We start from the raw sequence: 24,927 nt of genomic DNA on the forward strand, positions 1-24,927 counted from the left end.
CTTGGCTTCAACTTCTTCAGGAGACCTACCTACCCATTCGATAAGCAGAGGAACCCTAATTCTCCCTTGCTTGGCTCTGTCTCAGTTTCATTAATACTCTCTGACATCCACGAAGTCATGCTCCCTTTGATCTAGGAACAAAGGTATCCTCTGTGTGCAGGCTGTCTTACTGCCTGAACCATGGAATCAGCCAGTGTTGTTTTCCAAAAGAGATGGTACAGCACCAGCCTCGATGCTTTGTATCCTTACCTGGGAAAACGTTCCTTATATACCATCCCAGGATGAAGTAAATGACAGAGTCTATCAGAATGAGCCAACACATCCAGCCAAAGGAAGTGTTGTCTCCAATCATTGGGGATTTATACATGTTGTCCCACTGCAGACCTGCAGAAAGGAATTTAGAAATACAAATAGAATACATATTAGTTAGTGAAATGTTACATCCACGGCAGCTCAAAGCCTAGTTTTGTCTACAATAAACATACCTATGCCCTGTGCCTCATATCGAGCAATGTATTGACTTGCATAGCTGAACGCAGTTGGAGACAACAGACTCTGTGGAATAAACAAAATTGAAAACAAAGAACTTATGAATTAGTCTCAAAGAGAAATCAAGTCAGTCAACCAATCAGGTACCTCATAGGCTTGGTCCAATGTCAGAAAAATGAGTGGGTTGGTTTGTTTTTTTTTTTTTCCAACAGTCACAAAGAGCACTGGACTAGGCTTATGATGGGCAGTGCTTCTGGTGATGGGCTAGAATCACTCCTTAGAGCCTGCCTTCCTTTTGCTTCCACACCCAAGTCACATCTTCCTTCCTCATACAGGTCTTTATTTAAGGCTTTTGAAATACAGCAGTCGTTAAGAATTACCTGCCATGTGGTTAATAATTTTACCACTTGCATTAATAGATGCCCTTTCCTGAATTGTGTGACTCAAAGAAAACGAGCCTGGAACCTAATACCCACCTATTCCTACCCTTGGTAAGAAACAAGGCTTTACATCTATTTCCATGGCTAGGAATTTGAGTTACATGAAACTAAAGGATGAGCAGAGCCAGCCCTCCTTCACAGCCCCACTACCTAAACTCCTTACCGAGACAGCCTTGTTTTTCATGGTGGTTGAAAGTAACCTATTTTGCTTTGCAATTCAAAAGGGCAAAGTGTGTAGCTCAAACTACTCTGATTCAGCTGGCAGGTGGGAACTCACTCCCTAAAATTCCACAAATATTGCTCTCAGTCATGGGACACAACTAATTCCAAAACAGGCCATGGCCAACTCTCCTGTCATGCTATCATACCTGATGGAATCTAGAAAGGCCCCCAACTCACATCTACTTGCGCCACAAGATACAATAAGAGCTGAAGTTCACTGAAGGTGAGTGTCTGCTACCCACACATATTCCTTGTTACTGAAAAGCAAAACTTACCAGTAGGCTCTTCACAGAGAAGCTCAAATGATTTTCAATGACGAGCAACACAATGAAGGGGAAGAAGGTAAGGATGTACACGAGACTGCCCACCAAGGCTGCTATGTTGGTGTTATTGAAGAAAACACTGATGAAGTAGCTCATGGCGATAATGGACAGGCTGTAGTCCATAAGGTACAGGAACAGGAGTGCAGTGTTTGTTTTGGGAAGGATGTCACCCACTTTTAGAACAATGATGAGGAAGGTGACAGTAATTAGAAGGAAGATGGCACACTCTATGAACCAGGCGATGAAATGGCTGCTGGCATTAACACCCATCATTTTCATGTACTACAGAGAAATGTGAAAAAAAGAATCACAGATGACAACTGTTTAATTATTAAGAGACCTTTCTGCTGATATTGAACTGTTTCTTTTTTCAATTTCTGGACAGGGCATACAACCAAAACATGCTCTTTCATACTTTGGCATACTGCATGTTGATAACCAGGGAGAAACCATGCACTCACATTTCTGGAATGCCCTAGATTTGCAAAGCAGTCTATTGCAAAAGAACAGCACAGACAGGATCTGCAAGCATGAAGCGTCACAGCCCACAAGCTCCAAAGCAACTTCTGGCCTTAGATTTGTAACTTTTCTAAAGCATTTTGGTTATTTTTTAAAATAATGCTAATTGCCCAGTGGTTTGAGTGTAAAAACTCTTAATATCTTTGAAACCCAACCATTTCTCATACATCCCCAAGACAACAAATAATAGATAAATTACCATGGTTATAAGGAAGCGATATTAATTTATGTTAGCTGATGATCGAGTCCCAAAGACTTGTCTGAAACTGTAAGTTTGTATTGCTAAATCCAAAAGAAACTACAGGTGCTAGTGTCTTCTCCACTCCTAAAAAGATTACCGACACCCTGTTCTTCAGGTCAGTGAAACTTGGTTTCCTAAACTAGAGCAAGGGGCTGTCGGCTAGCCACTGGGGTTCACTCGTTTTCAGTATCATCACAGTTCATAACATGCCCTTTCTTGGAAATGTTTCTGGTGAAGCAGTATTTGTCTCCATGTTACTGGATAAAAACAAATCTGCTTGAGCTTTTGTTGCTTACTAAAGCTTAGTTTTACAAAAGTTCTGTGCTGCTTATCTCTGTTGACTCTGTTCACACTGAAAATCTGAATTAATTTAATAAATTCCCTATGTCTCAATGTCATTTCCTTTCCAATAGGCAACCTGACTGAAGAACTTCATTTCAGAGGAGCTGATGTAGTATGTAGCACCTTCTGAAATAATAAGTATAATAACTTCAAGGATAGGAAATAAGTCACTTTTCATGTCTTTGTCCCCAGTAGGTATGACTCAAAGTCAATTTTTATAGAGCTCTAAATCTTCAGAAAACTTGTAATTTTGTGAGGTGCCCATGTTTCCAGTGCTCAGAACTTCAAAGCAATACTCTCACCACTTGAAGGGCAAATGCCCTGCATTTCTATGGTTTTGAGCTTGGTTACAATGTCAGAATTCAAACACTGCAGGTCAAACAATAGGTATTTGCAATATTACTTTCCTAAATGCTTGTTTTGCTCCATTTAATATTACACATGAGACATACTACCCACTAATAAGGAAAATCTGTTTATAATTTTGCACGCCACAGAAAGTTTCACCGTACCTCATAAAGCCTCAGATCTTTTTCTTGAACAAGTGTTTTAACAAAATCAGCTATAAACAGCACCCAGGCAGCCATCAGAGCAAATGGAAGGGAGTAGGTCACGCTGGTTAAGAACCTGTAAAAGGCAAATGCAGGCTTTAGCTGAATACAAAATGTTCTGGGGATTAAGGCTTTATATAGAATATATTTTTCAGAATAATACTTTGGCACAGGAAAAGACATGCTTGTATTTCAAAACGTGGAGTATAATTAATAATTACAAAAAAGGTTATTTTTCCATTCCATCAGATTTTCTATTCATGAAACTCCTGACTGTTCAAAATCTTTTTTCTTTTTTCAAGTCACAGAGGAATTTCCAGATGCATTCTGGAAGTTTTGCTCAGCAGGCAGGAGCAGGGACCACCACGGGCAGTGGCATCTCTTGGCTCTCTGATGGGTTCCATCCCATTTTGAAACATCACAGCAGCCGACCATAATCGCCATTCCTGTTAATAGATATAATGGCCATATTTTGTTATCAGGTAGTATTTCCTGGTGCCAGAGTTTGAATATAGGTGTTTCCCCTTAGACTGTCTGTCCTATTACCCCACGGGACAGGTATTGCAGATCTAGGTCTACAATGTGGGCTTCACAATTCTTGGCTCCTCACTGGAGTTAAAAATCTCTTCCTGTGCCAAATGTGTGCAAAGAAAAGACAATGGCCAACAGTAAACTTGTCCTTTTGTGATGGAAAGCAAGTTTTTATAGCAGGAGATTCACTTCATTGTAACTACCGGGTTTATGCTTTCCTCCCTTAAAAACAATAATCAGAGTTATTCCAGGAAAAAAAGTTTAATATACAACAACAATAGGAAATTAATATGATTACATTTGCTTTTAATTTTTTTTACCTGTAAAGCTGAAAATTTCCCATACACCAGTGCTCTCAGGAAATGCTTTCATGAAAATTAAGCCATATTTATAAAGAACAATGAAAAGGCATTTCAGTAGCTCTACTAGTTCTTTGTTGCTTGGGTTTTTTTTGGCCACTACCTTGTGCATGATCTCTAGACTATTAAAAATGCAGCATTTCCTAACACCTTCTGTGTACTGGTATATATATTCCCTCCATTTCCCTACAGGATGGTAACTATGCAATAACAATCGATAAACAGCCATTTTATGATGACTTCTACTGCATCCAAATTCAAAGCCTTTAGGTATTTTAATAATTGAGCAAACTCATGTCCCTCTGAACCTGGGGTGGGGAGGGAAACCTGAAGGCAAGCGGTTTTCTTAGCAGCCCAAGGACAAGAAAAGCAGATAACACTGTAGCAAATACCTCCAGCAGCCAGTTAATCATTGTGCCAAACTATCTCACAGCAATAATCCCTGTATTTGCTGCAAGAAGTTGACACTTGGTTTGAATGCTTACTGCCTGCAAGTATGCAGGCACTTTGCGTGCTGTTACCTTGAGAAGAGATTATAGGTCCCCAGCTCTCTTAAGTGACAGGCTGACACAGGAGATTAATGGGTCTGCTATAGCTCCTATGGCTATAACTCCCAGATAATCTTTTAGCTCATGCATTAGACATGCAGGCTTTTCAATAGAAAGAGCTCCTAGGTCTGGTCTGTACTTTTGGTCCACGGGAGACCCTCATGTCAGGGTGGAGTGACCATCCAACCTACCAATACTATTTGCTGAACATCCTTCAGTGCTTTCTGATGGACACTGAAATTCCTTCCCTGTGCGTTTTCCACTCAGTTTGGCCACCAGCTGCGGTCAGGGTAATAACTCTGAGGAAGTACCATGTTGCCAGCTTTCCAACACAGACCAAAATCGCCTTGCCAGAGGGGCAGGCCCTCAGCTGTGAGAGATTCGCATCTCTCTATTGCATTTGGCAGAGATGCAGTTCATACTAGCTGCAGATCTGGCTCAAGATGAGTGGAAAGGAAGATCACCCAAAACTTTTTGACCTGCTTCACCATTCAAAACTTATCCTGGTCCACACACAGTTCACGCTGCACTGCTCTGTATAACAGGCTGTTAACCCTGGCAACTCAGCACATCAAAAGCTTCTCTGTCCTCCATCGTTATTGCAGAGAAGAATGGTACAATTTCATCTTCCCTCTTGTCCTTCTTAAAGCATCTGAGAGGCATCTGTATTGGGAACTATTCACTATCCACTGAACATTAGCTAGAATCACTGGAATGAATAACAAATACCATAGCTGGATAGCAATCTCTAGGAACAAAGCTCATAAACCTAGTGACTCTTCCCAATAAATAAATCTTCTAAGTTCTGCTGCATTGTCTGCATGTAAACACCCACAGAACAAGCCAACACTCATATTTAACCCAAGTCCTGCCAACCCCAGTCTCAGTTCCACCACGTGTAGTAAAACCGGGACAGTGAATTTTACCTGCTGTAAAACCTATAGTTACCATGACAATTCAGATACATATAGAGCACTGAAAACAAAAGATTAGGCAAACTAAACAGAGACCATTTATACCAGAGACCAAAATGCCCTCCTTTGTTCAGACCCCTGAAAAAAAAAAAAAAACCAAACCACAAAAAGAAATTATTTCTATGCCATGTGAACATGGTATTAAGGAGACCAGAACAGCTGGTGAACTCCAACAGTCAGACAAGATGAGCTTACTCAAAGCATGAAGACAAAAGCCACACAAACTTACATATCCTTATTGTAGCAGGGGTAAGGCATGGCCTGGACTTGAACAGCTATTTCCTCTGGATTCTTGCCAGTCTGTAACTCAATATAGGCTCTTTCAATGCTGTCCTGGATATAAATAAATGCCCGGCTGTAAATCTGGCTCTGCGAAGTGGAGTTGTGCGGGCCCACTGTCCAGATGCGCTCCCTTATTCTGTTGGTGGTTTGCGTGATCCTGCTGCTCATTCGGATGGTGTAGTTGAGCACAGGAGGGAAGGCCAAGTCCCCATGAACTGAACGTCCAGGGCTGCTATGGCTTGAAGGCAGCTTGAAAATGATACCTTGCAAAAGAAAAGGAAAAGGCTTTCCTTCAGAGTCAATAGCATGGGAGCAGTACACACAGATATGTAGGAACTCCTCGTTTTTATAAGCCTTTTCTACATTGCAATCCTTCTTTTCATTTCTTTGCTGCACAAGTAATGCTCAGATGGGTAGGCTGCTTATCGAGGGTCTGGAAGTGGAAACTATACATCACTGCAGCTACTCGTAATTTCAAATGTGAACAATGATTCTGGGTGTGAAATACACCACCAGACCCTTTAAATCTTCTCCCACTGAGCATTCAAAATAACCAGCTCTCAAAATAACCAGCTGTATTTGGAAAAATCTTGGTGTTAACATGGACTGTCACATATCTGTTAGGTACGTTGCTCAGCACACACACCTCATGAATGTGCCCAAAGGTCAATAGAGCTCACATAGTAATGCCATAACATAAAAACCTCAGGAACATGGTGTTGAAAATTGTTCATGACCCGTACACATATTTTTGTGCCCGCACAAAGTCCTGCAAAGCTGAGATATCTAAGAATACAAAAGCTTTGCAAGTTCCTGTTAGGAAATGACATGCTGTAGATACAGTTTGACAGACAGGACTTTTTTCCCCTTTAAAATGTATGTTTGAGTAGAGGCAATACCAAAGAAGTTTTTCTGCCCAGAATATTTTTCCCAATTATTCCATATATAAACCATACAATGGAATGGAGGACAAATATAGAAGAAAACTGCTTATATGGGAATAGACAAATATTATCAGTCTGAAGGTCCAAGAAAAGAAAAAGTTTCTATCTACCCCTAAATTATGAGGTATAAAATCAAACAGGTCACAGGAATTATAAGTAAATCTTAATTGAGGAGATATTGGGCATTTTTAAAAAATTAAGACACATTTGTATCATTCAAATTAATACAAGTTCCTATTCTCTACTCCCCCCTGCCCCTCTCTGCAATCTGATCTGAAGCTTCATCCTGATCCCACAAATATGAAAAACGTGACTGAGAGGACCCCATATAATATTGCAGGGTTTGGCCGGAACACCTCAAGCACTATATGACCTTCTAATAAATTGAACTGTCTCATATTTGGACTCAATGATCTTAAATGTCTTTTCCAGCCTAAATGATTCAATGATTCTATGATGTCTTTCTCGACTAAAGCATCTTTTCCCAGGGTAGCGTGAAAGAAGGCAGCTGTCATGAAGATCTGAGTGCAGTGAAAGTTTGTTCAAACTGAGATTAACCAAGAGAAAACACTGGTTGACCAAAGGCTTTCTATACAGACAGAAAAGGTGTAAGAGAAGAGGAGGTATAAAAAGGAGAGTATAAAATACTGCCATAAGGAGGTCTGAGTGTGCAGGTCCCACACACACCAGGTGAAAATCAATTGCTATGCGGTGGGAGCTGTGACCACAACAGTTGCTGGCAGAAAGCCAAACTTCTTATGCTGGACTCCCACCCTGTACCAGGCTAACTTTAATTTACAGGGGAACTCGAGACCGTCACATACTTGCGAAAAGCTCATTCTTCAGAAAGAGCTCTTTAGCCACCATTTCCATTTCCTCTAAGTTTCTGACTGCCTGAATGCGATTAAATGAGACACAGGAGGACACGTTTACAGCAAGGGTAGCTAATGTATTCAGCTGATCGACAATGTCAGCGTTGTTCTGTAATTCCAGTCGAATATCATCTGGAAAAAAAAAAAAAAAACACAAACAAAAACAGTAGCATCACTACACATAGCAAAAAATCCATCACATCGTTCTGTGCTAACAGTGACACCAGAAAGGAAGAAAAAAACCCATCATACTAAACATTAAGTGTAAAATACATTTCTGCACTTAGCAGTGCAATGAAGGCGTGTTGTTGACCCAATTTTTATGTTAATCATTTGTAATATGCTCGTGAATTTGCCTTTGGGAGGATGCCAGCAATGGAATGTGACAGCCATCCCAAATCAGAAGCTGCTACTAACCTGCTGAGGATTTAGACTTGCATATGATGCTCACCATTCATTCCACATCTTACAGGTTTTGATGTAATCAGCTTGTCTGTTGAGCTGCTCTGTCTCAGGGGAGAATGTGCTTTATCCAAGAGCATCAATAAAAAGTTTTTCTATTGTTCTGATGTGTGTACTAAACCTGATAATGCAGTTTAATAAAGACACTGCTGTTTGCTGGCTGTTTTAAAAGGTGACTGTATAATGTAGTGTAACTAATATGGAACATCTGCTGCAGGCACAATGATTTTATGGGGAGTTAAGACAGGAGATGCTACTCATGAAATAACAAAGGGGTCATCGTGAACAGTTTGTAAATATCCTTCTGACTGCAACAGACAACAGCCACCCTTGGTTTATACTGGGTTTTGCTGGCATAATGCAGATTTATGTTGACATGTATGGCCACTGATTGAAAAAGCAGGTGGGACAGTAAGACCAGCTAGGAAGGGACTGCGATCACCATGCTGTACACTAAGAGGGGATGTATCCACCATCCCTGTTAACTGATGATTCCCACAGTGCTGATCAGCAACTTTCGTCTTGAAGAACCATGCAAGACCACCAGAGAACAACAAATTCCAGCAGAACATCTCCTGCAATAATGCCTCTAGCTTCATCAGCCCGGGTACCTTTATCTGATCCCTTGCTTTTCTGCTCTGGAAAACTTTTAACTTGAACCCTGATGTGATGCAAGCGAGCTCTCCACAACATTTCCCAGCAGAGTCCCAGGTAGCTCATTTGAAGTGATAATTACGGCGAAACAGTGTCCTCCAGTGGCCACACTCAGCTGCAGAGATTCCCATCCTACTATCCCTTCAACATTCAACATCTCTTCATACAGGCCCTTTGCTTTCTAAGAGTGTTTTCCCATAGACCACAAGATTTTTGAATCACAGCTGAGATTGCCTTGCATCCCATACTGGCCAGAGAAGAGCAGTACCAGAAGATGGCTGCAGTTTGGTGACTCTGGAGCTCCCAGACCTAAAGAACAAATAAGAGGGTAGCACATGTGGACTGACTTACCCAGCTCGTTTATTTGACTCAACAGTTCAGCTGCATCCAAATCCACCATCAGCTTGATAAAAACCTGCACGAAGGGATTCTGCAGCGTGTTCTGTCAACAGGCAAAAAGGAAAAGCATCAGTTTGACCAGTATACCAGTGTATTTCTAAAATAAAATAGACCAGCTGCCTTCACTGAGCATTTGTACAACCCCCTCCTACTCCTTTCCTGACCTTCCATATTTCACTCTATGTATCAGGATGGGGAAATGTTAGCAATGAAGACATCATACGGAGCCCTGTGAGACCAAGCCAGTGTTTCTTGGAATTAACGGAAGATGCCTATTGAGTCTCCACCAGACACTAGAGTCCCATGGAAAAATCATGGATAAACTTTGTTATTCTAAAAGTGCAGTAAATTTCATTTGTGTTTCCTGTGAATATAGCCAGAGCACAATGGGTAGGTGACCACCAGACAGATTTTGTTTGCCTGAATAGTTCATTATTCCACTAATGAGTGCAGTCAGCAGGGAATATTCCATTTCACTTTTGCATATTCCACTCTGGATTTTCTCTCAGTGCTATGGGAATTACAATGAATTCCAGCCACTGAAATTAACTTCTAATGCTTTAGGGTTCCAGAGATCTCATTTTCATAGTCTTGTAAGAAAAGGACACAGTTTTTACAGCAGAGAAGAGGAAGCAAATATGGGAAACGTTACAGCCTACTGCTTTCTGTATCCAAGCACAGCTAGTCTCCTTAGGAGGGGAAAAAGAAATTTTATTTACAGTCACTGAGGTACAAAGACATCTTCTGGCTTTTATGTGTATACCCAGAGCTACATGCTTATTATAGATACTGTTTCATTTTCTGAGAAAGTCATTTCTTGCCTGGTCGTGGCTGGCTGGATCACTCCATCAAGCAGAAAGTTAATTTACAAACTGAAGAGCGTTCCCTGCTCATCTTAGGCCTCCAGCAGGCCTCAGCATGGTCAGTGTCAGGGAGCATATTACAAACAGATCACTTCAGAAAGAGGATTTGCATGGAAAGGTGTGTCAGGAGTATTTCTGTCACAGGAAAAGGCAGGGACAGAAACTGTGAAGTCCCGGACAAAAGCCTGAGAGGCTGACAAAAGCTTGTTTTCCCCAGCTGACCTAAGATGTCCCTGAGGTCCCTGGAACCCTGTTTATTTCAGTGAAGAAATCCACCCTCCCAATTCCCTCTCATGAGAGACACAGGGGAGCTAAGATCTCATACCTTGATCATTGGAACTGTCTGGTTTAACTTAGTCAGTGAATTCATGATGACAGGAGACTTGTCCAACCACTCCTGGGACTTCAGGGCTAGATCAGCCATCTGCTTCAGGGTTGCATTGGACTATAAAAAAGCCCACAACATATAAGGATTCATTTATTCATTACCTTAAAGCTTTTTAAAAATAACTAAATCAATGAAAAAGCTACGACCAAATTTGGGGTCCTTCAGATTGTTCTTAGTGCTCTATCACTGTTTGGCAAGATGTACCTTAAAACACTGAATTTGGATGCAAGTTCTTAAAAATATGGCCTCATATGTGACATTTGTAGTATGCCTTGGATATCAATTTTCCTTCTATCACTGGTCTGCTTGCGAACAAGTACTGATTATGGCATTTGTCCTGGGAGACATCTCTTTATTACCGGCTGAAAACATGGGGGTGAAACTTCATAAACTGAAGGCCTTAAAAAAATTTGTATTATAAATAGTAGACCAACAGCAATTTTTTGGAGGTAAGATTCATTCAAAGACAAAAGCTGACTCTTATGACCAGCAATGGAACTAGGGAAAGATAATTTGACTAATACTCCAAACAGTCAGAAAATAGACTTCTGCTTTTCAAATAAACAAGCCCATGCTAGATAAACTAAAACCTTTTGAGTGGGCATGTTCTGATGTACTGTAAACAAAGCCATACCTTCTCCATGATTGCTCGAGTTTCTATGGTATCTGGTGTATAAAGGATCTTCCCAAGCACCATTGGTTTTAAAAAAGACCAAATTAAAGCTCCAGTTGGCGTCTTGACCAGGTCCAGGTAAAAGGATAAGCAAAATGGTGCTGCAAGGGGAGAAAAGCAAACAAATTGCGCAGAGCACAAATAGATCAGACACGAGGAAGCTACCAGTGTATTTTTTTCCCACTTGCCCAGTTTGTTGCTGTGTCTGGTGAATGACTCAGGGCCCTCTTTGCTGATTGATATAATGTGTCTTGACAAAAGCAATCCACCTCCCAAGATCTCCTGTTGCTGAACTCAAGACAACAAGAGTCTCAGTGTTCAAGCCAAAATTCTCTGCTTGAAGGTTAAATGGAGTTTCGTGAACTCAGAGGAGCTAATAATGTCAGTACAGTTGGCAAAAGTACACATCAAGAAAAAGCAGTGACCTGTAAAGTCCAAAGATCAGATCATCGACAAATGGGAAAAAGACCAGTGTCAGGCACCGCTCTGCTACATAGGCTGTTTTCCTTCTAACATTTATGGAAATAAGCCACCAATAATCAAGGCAGTGCAGATCTTCAGCTAGCATAAATCATGAGCTCTTACAGCCCTCCAGAGACATATGGGGGAACAGCTCAAAACTGGATCTCTCTGGAAACAGTAAAGTTTGGCTCTGAAATGTTTTTGCCTTAAGGAAAAGCTAGACTTACTGGAGTCATGAGGAATCCCATACTTCCTCATCATCTTTTGGACATAGACATCTTCCACAGAAGAACTGTTGCTTACAGGGTCTCCAAAATCTGGAAGCAAGGACTCAAAAAACAGAGGTGTGATCTCCTGGTTGCAGAGAACTTTTGACATGGACTTGAATGTGCCACGTGTTATCCTAAAGTTGTTTGGTTTAAATAATGCCTGCAGAAAAGACAAAATGCAAATAAATCCTGCATGCTAAAAGCATCCCATTCTGAGAGAAAAAAAAAAGAAAAAAAGAAATAACAGAATTAGAAGGCAAGGGTTTAACATGTTTACACTGCTTTCTAATGAGAAGTTTGTCGCTACAAAAAAAGAATGGACTTTCCATGGAAATAATGCTTTTTTGGCTAACCTTTGCTATGACAGAGGTAAATTTCCAGGTATGAGATCCAGTGTGGGAATTGCCTATAATATGTGTACTGGAATTGCCTATAACATGTGCCTGGTGACGCATATACACCCTGGGTTACAAGACAGAATTTGTCACACAGATGTGCACAACCCCAGTCCTCATCTAGTCCATAACTGCACGTGGTTCTGCAATGTGCAGGCAAAGTGATTACTAGAAATGATTCCTGTGATCTATGCTGCCACTGACTATGGATCAGAGAGGGACTGGATCCAGTGCTAGATAAGTTAGTGTAACCTGACGTTACTGCAGCTGTTGGAACAAGATTGAGTTTGTACTGAATGTTTTGGGCAGTCTTGATGCTTTGGTTGTGATCTAATGCACACTAAAGCTAGAGCAAAATTGTGCTGTTGACTTACACAGTTTTGGATAGCCTTTAGTGGGCAGTTCTCCAATTGCTTTCACAAGCCGAGCCCTTCCAGTATTTTGCTGGAAGCCTACCCTCCTTCAAGACAGTTGTTCATTCCCTGCATTTTCCTTCCTAGTGCCCCTCCCACAGGACATGTTCCTAGTGTCCTCCCTGTCATGAGCACATGAGGGTCCCACTGCTCCAAATCAAAGCTCTCCCAGAAAGGAAACATATAAGTTTGATAGAGATTCTTCTTAGAACACTGGTGCTTTAAAAGAGAATTAGTAATCTATGATTTAATGCACCTTTGGCTTCTAACGTAAGAAATTCCTGTGGAAACTGTTCCAGTGGTGTTTTGCCTCCATAGCACACGCGGACTACACCTACCTTAGTCAGTGGCACATTTCTAGACTGCCGGAGCTTTTTCAGTGAATGAATAGCTTGTAGCAATGGATCAACGCCAGACTCAACCTGGTCTCTGAAATATTTCATTTTTGTCAGAAGGCCTAACATCTTGTCCACGGATTTCTGAAGGTCCTTAGGGAAAAACATCTGCAGGAGGCAGGAAGGAAATCAATTACGATTAGCAGGAATCTGTGTGCACATGCAGGTACAAGCCCATATTGTGTTCCGTGAAAAAGATTGTGGGATTTTCAAAACTGTTAGGACATTTAGGGAGCGGATGTCCCATGGGAAATGAATGGGATTTTTATTCCTAAGTACCCAAGCACTTTTGCAAACCGCTCCCCTGAATATTACATATTCTGAACAGTGCATGTTTCCAAACACCTACAGTTGGGAAATGCGTATCAGATATTGGCTGGGATATAACCCAAACCTCTAAGAGGCAGCATTTTGCATGATATAGATGTCACAAACACTATGAGTGACTTTTGACCTGAGCCAAATCCATTGGCATTCTCAGTTACTAACTTTTTTCCCCAGGATTACTTCTGTAGCATTTTAAAATATGTATTTAACACACACTTTTCCATGAATGGTATTTTTACATGCTGTTTATATAGGGGGGGGGAGGGGGGTAGATATTTGAACCATTTAATAATTTGGCAGTGCCAACTAGCCCAAGAAAATATATTTTACAAGACTTTTTCCAGGACTTCCCTTTTCAAGGAATAAAAACAATTTAGCCCAGTTCCTTATTTTTGGGAAGTGTGAACTCAGCTGGGAATGTTCAAGAGGTTGCGACAGCATATAAACAATAGTAGCAGATAGGGAGGCATTTAGAGCAGGTCCAGTGCCTTTAAATGAGGTTTGCTGGTTTACACCAGCTGGGATCCTCATTTATATCCACACTGTCACAGCATGGATATGCAATAAAAATTACTGCATGAGCAAAGCCTGATCTTTGGCTTGTGTAAATCAGCATAGCTTCTGGCCACTGCAATGATATTTTATGACCTTTCAGCCACTACATGCAGCAAAGACTATAGAAAGCACTCTACAAATCCAGCACTAACCTTGTATAAGAAATTGTAAATGTCTAAGTGTCGTAACAGAGTGACCCCCAGGATGTACGTCTCACGAGTTCTCTCTGAAGGAGAGAGATTGCAGAACTCCTCCGCTACTGTTTGCAGGTGTGGGTCAGCAGGACGGATGCTACAAGACTCCAGCTGGAGGATCTGAGAAATGAGCTGTGTTTGCACAAAGGAAGAAAAGATTTGTTAGAGGGTAGACTGCTCGCTCCGGTATGCATGGATTAATCTTGCCTTGCTGTTGTTCTTTCCACCGTGTCATATTTCAACCCTGAGAACCAGAAAATGCCGACCCATTACTCCCGCTCCAAGGGACAAATCCTAAGGATTGTGTTTTACTGCCCAGCTTGCACAGTAGTAAAAGATTTTGTGGCTTCAATTTCCCATTGACTGATGCATGTGAAGTTTGGAAAAGAGCGTGCTTTTTGGGTCTCAGTCCAGACAAGATGATTGGGATGGGGAAAAGCATCTGGAGCTCTGCTTGCACAGGATGCTGAGGAAGACAAGCTCATCTCTCATTATGGGAGGCTATTTTTGGACCCTGAGTGCTCTCAGGAATTGTGGTTAGAATTGTGCTTTTCCATTTGGATTGCAGCAGCTCCTCAGCACTGAGGACCCTACCAAGGACCCCACTCGGTCCTCATTAGTCTGTTACACTGAACTGTGCCCTTGCTATGGGTCAGAGCAATCACTCACCTGGTAGTGCATGGGTGACAGCCAAAAAGACCATATGGCTCTTGGTCTCCAATGGCTGAACTGATGTCAATGACTGCTCCTACTGCATTTCTGATGGCTATTTTGATTTACAACATGCTATGCTGTCTGTCTCTGTGGAATCACTTACCTCTCTGTGCGCCGTCACACGTGCAGTGACCTGCTTAGCTGCATTCACTAACAAACTCTGGTTTTAATGATCTATGAGGTAGAAAGCAACAAGATCTCTCACCAGGATGACAGCAAACTTACCTGACTGCTGTTTTCTGGGAGTGATGCTTCCAGAAGAGCATCAATACTGGCCGTGGACATTCCTGTTGTGGTTTTGAGCTCCTCTTTGAGCTGGTCCACATTTTTAAACACATCTCTTAACTTTTCTGTAAAGAACAATCAAAGAACAACTGATGTAACAGCTTTCTCCAGACATACAGCAATCTCAAGCACACAGAGAAGACTTTAGGTATAACGTATGGAAGTGTGGTACATCACTGCTTACTAGAAATACAAAAATTACAAAATACTGGCACCTTTCCTAGATTTTACAGTCCAGTTTGTGGGCTGAAGTTGACAGGTCTTGTGATAGCAAAAGTTGGTCACATACAAAGACTTGGGACTTTCAGCATGTAGAACTATTTGGGCTGTACAGAAAACAAAGGGTGGTCTAGAACAGCCTCTAGAATTACCCGAGATAAAGGATCCCAAGGACATGGGACATGGTGTATGGTTATTTCATTAATATCACATCTTCCTGGCAGCTAAGCAAGTCTTGGGATTTCCAGCAGAAAGTATGGTACCAGTGATGATGTTTACCAACATCGTAAAGTAAATACAGAATACTACCTTGCTTGCTAAAATCTGCTAAATTCTCGGTGATGTTCAACATGGAATTCAAAGTAGCCATATACTGAGGAATCTCATGAAAGAAAGCAAGTTCTGGTACATTTTCTTGAAACCTAAATTGGAAAAACAAAACAATCAACAAAATTGTGAATATGAAAAGAAGGCAAGAAGCCATTTCATCATTTCATAAATAGAACACTGAAGCAGAGGGAGAGCCTCACCACTTCATTTGTGTCTGGATGTTTGTGGCATCCCCAATCAGGATATTTTGAAGCTCTTGGGAGATTCTTCTGTGATTCAGTACATTGGTCACAACTTGATGGCTCAGTTCAATAGCACGGAGGAGCTGCTCATGAGATTGACTCTGTTCACACAGTTCTCCAAATCTAACATTAGGGAGATGGCAAATATGCTGTATTGACTTAAAGCTCTCATAGTCACAAAGAATTGTTGTTAGACCCCGGAGGTGAGATATCTTCAAAGGAAATTTTGAAAAGGAAGACAAATGCAAAAACACAGTTAGAAAACAGAATTATAAAACAAAGACAAATGCACAAACACAGTTAGATGACAGAATTATACAAGGCAAGTTTTAAAGAGTCTACCTGTCCCTTTCCATTTTTCTTTAGGATTAAATTTTTAATATATATTTTTAGCTCATTCAAAAGGTCTCCAATAGAACAGTTCATAACAAACATTCCTACATGAGTTTGTAGCAGACCTGACTACACAATGTTGCGCAGGATCTAATAAACCTTGCAAGCCTTAACATACCATTTCCCCTGCCCAACATGCATACACAGCAATACCCCACTTGGACTTACTTGTTGACCAATTAATCTTCCCAGAGGCCAAATAAATCTACCTTGTGCAGCAAGTTTAGCCTTTCAGATACCACCTGGTCATCTCTACTACAGCATATGAAATGGAGTTGGCTAGAAGTCAGGACTTGCACATCTGCCAACCAGCGTAAAATTATAGTCCTTTGCCTGCTCTGCTATTATGGGCTTCCCTCTTGTGTGACATCACTATTTACATTATCAATTTCTTATGGCAAGAACTGTTTTCTGTTTTGTGCCTACAAGTACACCTGTCACAGTGAGGCTCATTGCATTATTGTTACAGACATAGTAAGCAGCACCAGCATTGCATACTGTTATCTTTTTTTAAAAAGACTTTTAAATTGTATTTCTCATACAGAGAAATAGAATAAAGTGCATGCATGCTCTTAGTGCAATCATGTATGTATGGTGTAAGAAACATTTTAGCCAAATGAGGCATTGCCAAATCCAAACCTGGTGAGGGAAATCCATGAATAAACACCTCTTTGGTGCTTAATCTCAAAAACCATTTTGGTGTTGTGAGACATCTAGGGCTAGGGAGCTTGTGGGGACTTGGACTCCAGCCACGCTGGTGTTGGTATAGCTCCTTAGGCATAGTGGCAACTAAGTTAGTCATGCTTATAACTGCCAATTGGGTATGCACAATTCCACTGATTTTCAGCAGGGCAGAGGTATCTAACTGCTATTTGTGCCTTTGAGAACTCCCTACATACTTCTCAAACGAAGCTGAGGCATCCCAGCACGATCTAAGCTCTTCAAGGTGCTTTGCTAAGTCTCAATGTACTGAACTTTAAAACTACTGGTGCACTGATTTATGAGGAATATGCTGCCAGTGCCACCTATGCAGTGCTTATCCTTTTGGGATGGCTGGTGGAAAACAGAGGGGATTCTATTCAACAGACTGGGAGAATAGGAACACCTCTGCCTTCTCAGAAAAATGGGTGTACACTGGATAGAGACTCTTATAAGAACAAGTTCCTCGCTCAGCTTAATGAGAACTTTCAAATGCATGCAGCAGGCAGGAAACAGAGTTTCAGTCCTAGTTTTTATCAGCTGTTCTTTTAAGAAACTTTTTTTTTCCACATGCTGTTTTTCCAAACCTCTATTGCACATTCATGTATCACTGCGGGATGTCCTTCAAGTCAGCATTTTAAGCAGACTCACTTTTAGCTTCAGGAGCTCCGGTATGGATGAATGTTTCTCAGAGGTATTATTTTGCATAAAAGGGTTCTTTTTCAGATGAGTTTGCTTCAAAAGCAGTGTGATGTTTTCTGTGCAAGGAAGAAAACAAATGTTACTCAAGGCAAAAATGCCAGACTTGCAGAAACTTCACAGATGGGAATATCAGAACTTTTATCCTGAGGCCTACTGGGCATTGCTATTTTCCACCAAATTCACATCACTGAGGACCTCTGAAATCACAGACCAATACATAGGTTGTAACCTGGATTATAACGGATCCGGTCCAAGTAGATGCTTGGGTCCTAAAGAAATCCACCCCACACTGGTAACAGGATTTCTGATAGTGCCCTTCAGAGCACGCACAATATCTCTGTTCTGTGAACAGATAAACCCCTCAGGTTTTACATTAGGCTCATACAATGAATGTGAAATACCATGTTAACTCTCAAAAATAACTGCTGTCATCTTACACGTACCTAAAGCTGTGAAGGGAATATAGGTTTCTATTTGTAAGATTTCTTTATCTAAGTGTCAGCAACTTGTCATCACATAGCAAAGAGAAGACATGCCTTTTGGACAGAGTTGGATGGAAAACTTATATCCGCAATGTGATATAACTCAAACAAAAAGGAATCTGGCTTCCCAAGGTCTCACAGCTCCAGTTAATTGCCAGTGGATGAAAATATGTAGCACCATTCCTTCCCGTCATTAGAGAAAACACTTTGAAAAGACAGGCACAACATATTCCAGCTGAGGTCCCACAACATTAATGAAATCATGATTACCTGTCAATTTGCTCTCTTCAACTTCAGTGGCATTTATTAAACACATCAGGTAAGGGTTATAGCTGTTATTCACTGTCACCCGTAAGATGGTGTTTTCAAATTCTAAAAACAGAAATCTGAAAAATAAGATAGGATTTTAAATCAGCTTCTTTTTCAGAAACAAGGTATATTAGTGAGCAACCTGTCAGCTGTGTAGATGCTGTTACTTCGCAGCATAAATGAGAATTCCAGATGAAGTCATTTGTCTCCCATGACATCTCCTAAGTGGGTACCCTCCGAATTTTATTTTATCAATTCTTTTTGCTGTTATCTCCCAAAGCTGTCGTTCACTCTCAAAACATATATATAAGAAAACACACTTGAAAGGTTCACTGTGGATGCAAGATGTAGATGGAAAGGCACAACCTAAAGGAGACTGAGAATCAAAAAGTGAAGTCATACCACAAAGAAGGGGTTTCGGAAGAGTTTACCACTGGTGGCAAGCTTCCTACAGGATTCTGCTTCCACTGTGAACTGATATATGCCAACACAGAAAATTTTTGAAAGTCTCACTTTTAGCTGTATGTTCAGTTTAAGGAGAAATTTCCTCTTCTTCAATTTAACCCATGTTACACCTAGTGTCCTAAATTACGGTGATTTCAGGCTTAAGTTTCTCCACTGGAAGAAAATTACATACTTCTCAGGCTGGAATGAGAATAGTGGTCACTACCTATAAATGCAATTACAATACTCAAAAAGCAAACTCACCGTGTGATCAAACTGGTTGGTGACAGAGTTTGGTCACTCTGAGTCCAAGGTAAGGTCTTGTTGTACAGGTTTTCTGCCATGGCAACAAAGTCATGAGCAACAATATCAATCACATTGTCAAAACTAGTTTTCTTGGAGGGAAAAGTCAAAATGGAATTTATATTGAATTCATTTAGCAGATCAGAGAAGTTCAGCATCTTGAGAATGTAGCGACTGGCTTCTATGAATTCTAGAGCTGACACATTGTTGGCAGAGTTGTTTGCCACTGCTTCCAACAACTTTGCAAAGGCAGCTACATCAGTTAGATTCCTTTTGGTGTTTAGCAAACTGTCAACCACATTCCAGACACTTGTGTAATGACTCCATTTGGTGAGGTTGAAGGCACCTTGAAGTCTCTGCAGCAGGTCATTCACATAGAGCTCATGCTGTGCCACACTGAAGAGCATGGACATGTTATTCCAGCCTGCTAAGATGTCAGAGATATTTAGGGAGTTCAGTACTGTTTCATTCAACACAAAAGGAATAAGCATGTTCAAAAGCTGAGATGGGAGTACATCACCCACATCTTGGAATGGGATGGGGCAGGAGGCATTATTACTCTGCAGCAGCCCCTCGGTCAGAGCAGTCAGAGCTGCTGCCTTCTCCTGTACCCAAGAGTTTTCCAGCTCAGAGACAAGGTCTAATTTGGAAAGGAAACTCATAGAAAACTGCAGAGACTGGACGATGCATGACAGCTCCTTGGAAAAGCGTTCACTGCTGTTCTTGTAGACAACACCAAACTCTGGAGACAGTTTCAGGTTCGTTATGGCAAGCTGGAACATTTTTGTAAAGGTGTCATTGTGCATTGTTCCACTCTCCATGCCCATGGAATCAAAGAGGGGTCTGCAGGGGCTCCCAGCTAAGGACTCACTTAGAGTGGTATTTTCAAACAGCATCTCAAGTGTTATGCGGAGCACGTGCCAAGCAGAGCAGTTCTGGGATGTCCTATAACCATTGTCACTGCTCTCAAGGAAAGGAGTTAAGATTAAATGCAAGACTTCCCAAATTTTTGCCTCTAATGCAGTGTTGTGCTGTAAGGAAGACACACTGAACTCCTTCTGCAGCAGCAAATGTGAGAAATGATAGACAATGTCCATTTTTTCTTCAAATGTTTTGTTTAATTTGGTGTTGTGAAGGACTTTAATTCCTGTTCTCCATATTTCAATCAGTCTCTGGGTATAGTTACTGTAATAATCAAATAATGGGTTGATAATGTCAAGCTCACTGATATTATAACTTTTCTGCAAACTTTTTAAAATGAAGATACTCTTCTGCACGGCTTGTGAATATATGGAGATGTTGGTTCCTCTGGAATCTTCTTCACCATACAGCTCAAATATGGAGGATGTGAAGTTTATCAGCTGCTTCAGTTCCTTACTGAAATGAGGACTGGAGTTTTTCATGGTACTGAACTGATTTTCCAGTATGTTTAGAAGTGAGTGGGAAGGGAGACTGCCTGTACTATTCCAGTTTATGGACTGGAGTACTTCAGCAATCTGCCAGAAAGCACGAAGTTCATTTCTCTGCCTTCCATGAAGGGAACTCTGGAGTTCCTGCATTAGATTAGACAAAGAAGAGATCAGCAGATAATGATCACTGGTATTCACCTTTGCCATGGTAGCAAGAAGCTGCTCAAGGGACGAGAGCTGTTCTGCAAAATTTTCAGAATTTACAGGGGTCAACAAGAAGTCAGAAAATAATGATGACACTTTTTCATTTGTGCTAAGATAATTTTCAATGTCTTCAAGCGAGATTGCATGAAGTGCAATCATTTTGATGACCTCCCATGCTTTCTCTGTATTAAAATGAGTCCTGTTTAAGTTTATCTGATTCCAAATCACTGCAGCCATACTTAGAATATCTTGATTTTCTTTTCTGTAGGGACTAGGGTAGATCAATCCTTCACTGCCAACTTCATATAGTGGAAGTATTTCTTGAAATATTCTTTCCAAGTCCAGCGTGCTGTTTGTGGCAGAAGTTGAATTGAAAAACAGTTTTAATGAACTATACAAATCATTCCGATCTGAGAATTTAATTTCTCCGCTAGAATTATGAAAGATCTGATGTACTAATGTTTTTCCAGGACCTACACCAAAGTCCGCAAGAATTAGAGCTTTCTTCATAATTTCCAGGAGTTTCACATAGTCATCCACTTCTGTTAGATTCCATTTGGTGGTCAACATGTTGCCAGTGGCGTGCCACAGCTGCGAGAAATGTCCCCACTCAGACTGGTAAGAAGCATTTCTGCCCACCTGTAGAAGTTCATATATACTGCTGTTCATCATGGAAATGGTTGGTAACAGACGGGAAAACACAGGCAGCCTATGCCAGTCTGCTGAGCTATCAGAGAAATTTAGGGAGTTCAGTACTGTTTCATTCAACACAAAAGGAATAAGCATGTTCAAAAGCTGAGATGGGAGTACATCACCCACATCTTGGAATGGGATGGGGCAGGAGGCATTATTACTCTGCAGCAGCCCCTCGGTCAGAGCAGTCAGAGCTGCCGCCTTCTCCTGTACCCAAGAGTTTTCCAGCTCAGAGACAAGGTCTAATTTGGAAAGGAAACTCATAGAAAACTGCAGAGACTGGACGATGCATGACAGCTCCTTGGAAAAGCGTTCACTGCTGTTCTTGTAGACAATACCAAACTCTGGAGACAGTTTCAGGTTCGTTACGGCAAGCTGGAACATTTTTGTAAAGGTGTCATTGTGCATTGTTCCACTCTCCATGCCCATGGAATCAAAGAGGGGTCTGCAGGGGCTCCCAGCTAAGGACTCACTTAGAGTGGTATTTTCAAACAGCATCTCAAGTGTTATGCGGAGCACGTGCCAAGCAGAGCAGTTCTGGGATGTCCCATAACCATTGTCACTGCTCTCAAGGAAAGGAGTTAAGATTAAATGCAAGACTTCCCAAATTTTTGCCTCTAATGAAGTGTTGTGCTGTAAGGAAGACCCACTGAACTCCTGCAGTAGAAGATGTGTTAAGTTATAGACAGAGTTAATTATTTCTTTACTGGAAGCTTCACTGGCATTTGTATAATGAAGGATTTTCACTCCTGTCCTCAGAAGTTCAGACAAGCTCTCAAAGGTTTTATTGTCAAAATTAAAGAAAAGATCTATAGATTTTAACTTACTGACATTATAATTCATCTGTAAGTCTTTTAATATGTACAAGGTCTTTTGTATGGCTTGAGTGACTAGTGAGATATTGGGTACTTCAGAGTTTTCCCCAAACTCTTTAAACACAGCTGTTATAAATTCTGACAGGTGATCCAACTGTTCACTGAAGACACTGTTTGAATTATTATTCAGCTTTTGTAAATGGCTGCTTAATACCTCTAAAAACTGCCCATAGGCTACAATGCCTGTGTTATTCCACTTCATCGATCTCAGTTTTTCCCCGATGCGCCAATAGGCATTCAACTCATCCCACCAGGCTTCACCCATGGAGCTTTCTACTTTCCGCATCAGTTCAAACACAGGCATCAGTAGGTACTGATAACCTATGTTTTTGTCTGTCATTATAAAAAACATCTTTTGGAGAGCTAGGAGCTGGTCTGGAAAGTTTCTGTAGGACACAGGCTTAAGCAGATAATCAGAAAACAAAGATGGTATTTCTTGCATTCCATTTAAATGGTCTCTGAAGTCTTCCAGCAATGATGGCATGCTAGTGGAGAGCAACATTTTGAGAGCATCCTTAGTTTGCACTGTACTAAAATTAGAATTATTTAACAGAACTGGATTCCAAATCATCGTAGCTAATTTTAAAGCACTCTGAATTTCTTTCCATTGGGTCATTATATCGAAAATGGAAGTCCCATTAAAGTCACTCTGTAATTGCAGTGATGTGAAGTTATAGATTTCATCAATTATTTCCTTATTATATGGTTCCTTTAATTTATAATCATGATGTGGATACATTCCCAGTTTCAGAATTGCATACAATTTCTGTAATGTTTCATTCTTCAAATTTCTGAATAGATTTAAGCTTTTTAATTCACTTCTATTCATTTTTTTCTCAAAGCCTTTTAAACGATGTAGAGACTTTTGTATGGCTTCTATATCATCTGAATTAATGGACCTCTTGGAGTCTTTTCCACCAATCTCTGGTGACTTTATTTTTCTGGAGGGGAAAAAAAGCATTTTAGTGAATATGAAATCAATACAAGTGGAAATGTAAAGTGATTTAGAGGAAAGATCATAGATTTGAATTATACTGTTAGTAATATCCCTTTAGCTAATGTCTTACCTCAGAACTTCTTCCAATTCAGATACTAAACTCCGATTATCTTTCCAGTTAGCAAAGTGATTACAAATATAACTGGTCACCAAACTTTTTTCTTTATCTACAACAAATACATAAAGAGTATATTAGTAACAATCACATCAGTTTGGAAACTAAGAGCTGCATGGCACATCTGTTAAGGATAACATGCACGTATGACGTTAGGCTCCTACAAGTCATAAGATCCTGTTTAGAAATTTGACTGCTCTTTTGGGGTGTAACACTTCCTGGCCTTCCAAAGGAAGTCAGGATCCTACCCGTCATCATAGAAATGATTTTCCATCTCAGGAACAGCTCAGTGCCCCTGTGACCTGGGTGCTAATGGAGCCCTCCTCCTGCTTTAGGAGCACTTTGCCATCAGTGATGCAGCACAAGCTAGTCTAACATTTATTATCATTTCTTTCCCTTCATTGCGGAATGCTTTTTTACTACCCACACATAGGCTTTGTCTGCAGCATCATTTATGTGTCCTATAGACATTTACACTCATCTTGATACCCCCGTGTGTCCAGGTCCCTCAGTAGCCACATCTCCATGTCTTCCCTACTTGCACAGCAATAATCTGCTTTCTTCTTATCCATCCCAACTTCCACAATCTCCATCAAACAAGTAGAGAATGGATGGCATTTACCAATCTGTCCCTTGTAGCATTCAGGTGCTGTAGCTTACTCTTGCCCATTCACATAACCTCAGTTAGAGGTGGATGTCGAGGACACTGCCTCTGCTGTAAGCCAACAGGGGTTTAGAGGAATGGCTAATCTTGACATATACGGCTTGTTGTGCAACCCAGCCCCTACACTGATACAACGAGATGACTTTGATGGAGGCCACAACCAGAGGCAGATTTTGACCAAAAAAAAAAAAAAAGCAAGGTAAAATATTATGGCCACCCACCCATTTGCACTGAGACTGCAAACTCATGTTAATTAATTCATTATCTACCAGCAAAACCAAGCTCTTCTACTTTTCAATTCTAAATGAGGTATTTTATTCAGATTTGTAAAAAGTTGAAAGAAGAATTCATTATGCGGAGCCCCGAACAGTATGCAATCTGCATGGTGACTTATTAGCCTGCAGTTTGCTTCTCCTCAGCACCACAGGTTTTCAGCAGAGATATGACTATATGGAGGAGTCTTACCTTGCTCCAAGCAGTTTGGGGAATATGGAGTATCTGTAACCCCATTCTGAACAGTTTTGAATCTATGATCAGTCACAAGCGATGCAGAGGCGTTCTGAGCTGCCATCACAGCACTAAGGTGGGGGGAGGCAACCAACAAGGAAAATAAATTGTGGTTACAGGTTTATGAGAAGAAATAAAACAAGAATTCAAATAGGAAACAGCTGGAGTACAGCCTATCATTCTTAAAATGGCTGTCAGACAAGACATTGCCATTACTTTTAATTATTTGTTTGATCATGAACAAAATACAAATAC

At 40.8% G+C, this 24,927-nt stretch overlaps 1 protein-coding gene across 1 annotated transcript in view; it reads right to left on the reverse strand.

The window, feature by feature from the left end:
* The window catches only part of ABCA12 (ATP binding cassette subfamily A member 12), a gene marked incomplete at its 5' end in the record, with an annotated part of 90,073 nt that overhangs the window by 33,897 nt on the left and 31,249 nt on the right, over positions 1-24,927 (reverse strand). Inside the window, 20 exons of the mRNA XM_082483668.1 lie at positions 250-384; positions 486-555; positions 1,427-1,756; positions 3,089-3,203; positions 5,769-6,084; positions 7,590-7,769; positions 9,105-9,195; positions 10,341-10,460; positions 11,038-11,177; positions 11,766-11,967; positions 12,954-13,118; positions 14,045-14,218; positions 15,026-15,150; positions 15,614-15,726; positions 15,835-16,088; positions 17,620-17,726; positions 18,423-18,538; positions 19,170-23,330; positions 23,457-23,553; positions 24,631-24,743. Of these exons, the coding sequence (XP_082339794.1) occupies positions 250-384; positions 486-555; positions 1,427-1,756; positions 3,089-3,203; positions 5,769-6,084; positions 7,590-7,769; positions 9,105-9,195; positions 10,341-10,460; positions 11,038-11,177; positions 11,766-11,967; positions 12,954-13,118; positions 14,045-14,218; positions 15,026-15,150; positions 15,614-15,726; positions 15,835-16,088; positions 17,620-17,726; positions 18,423-18,538; positions 19,170-23,330; positions 23,457-23,553; positions 24,631-24,743 (7,124 nt within the window). The remainder of the gene's footprint in view (positions 1-249; positions 385-485; positions 556-1,426; positions 1,757-3,088; positions 3,204-5,768; positions 6,085-7,589; positions 7,770-9,104; positions 9,196-10,340; positions 10,461-11,037; positions 11,178-11,765; positions 11,968-12,953; positions 13,119-14,044; positions 14,219-15,025; positions 15,151-15,613; positions 15,727-15,834; positions 16,089-17,619; positions 17,727-18,422; positions 18,539-19,169; positions 23,331-23,456; positions 23,554-24,630; positions 24,744-24,927) is intronic.

The sequence above is a fragment of the Vanellus vanellus genome, assembly GCF_965231255.1.
Source record: "Vanellus vanellus genome assembly, chromosome: 5".
Classification (NCBI taxonomy): Eukaryota; Metazoa; Chordata; class Aves; order Charadriiformes; family Charadriidae; genus Vanellus; species Vanellus vanellus.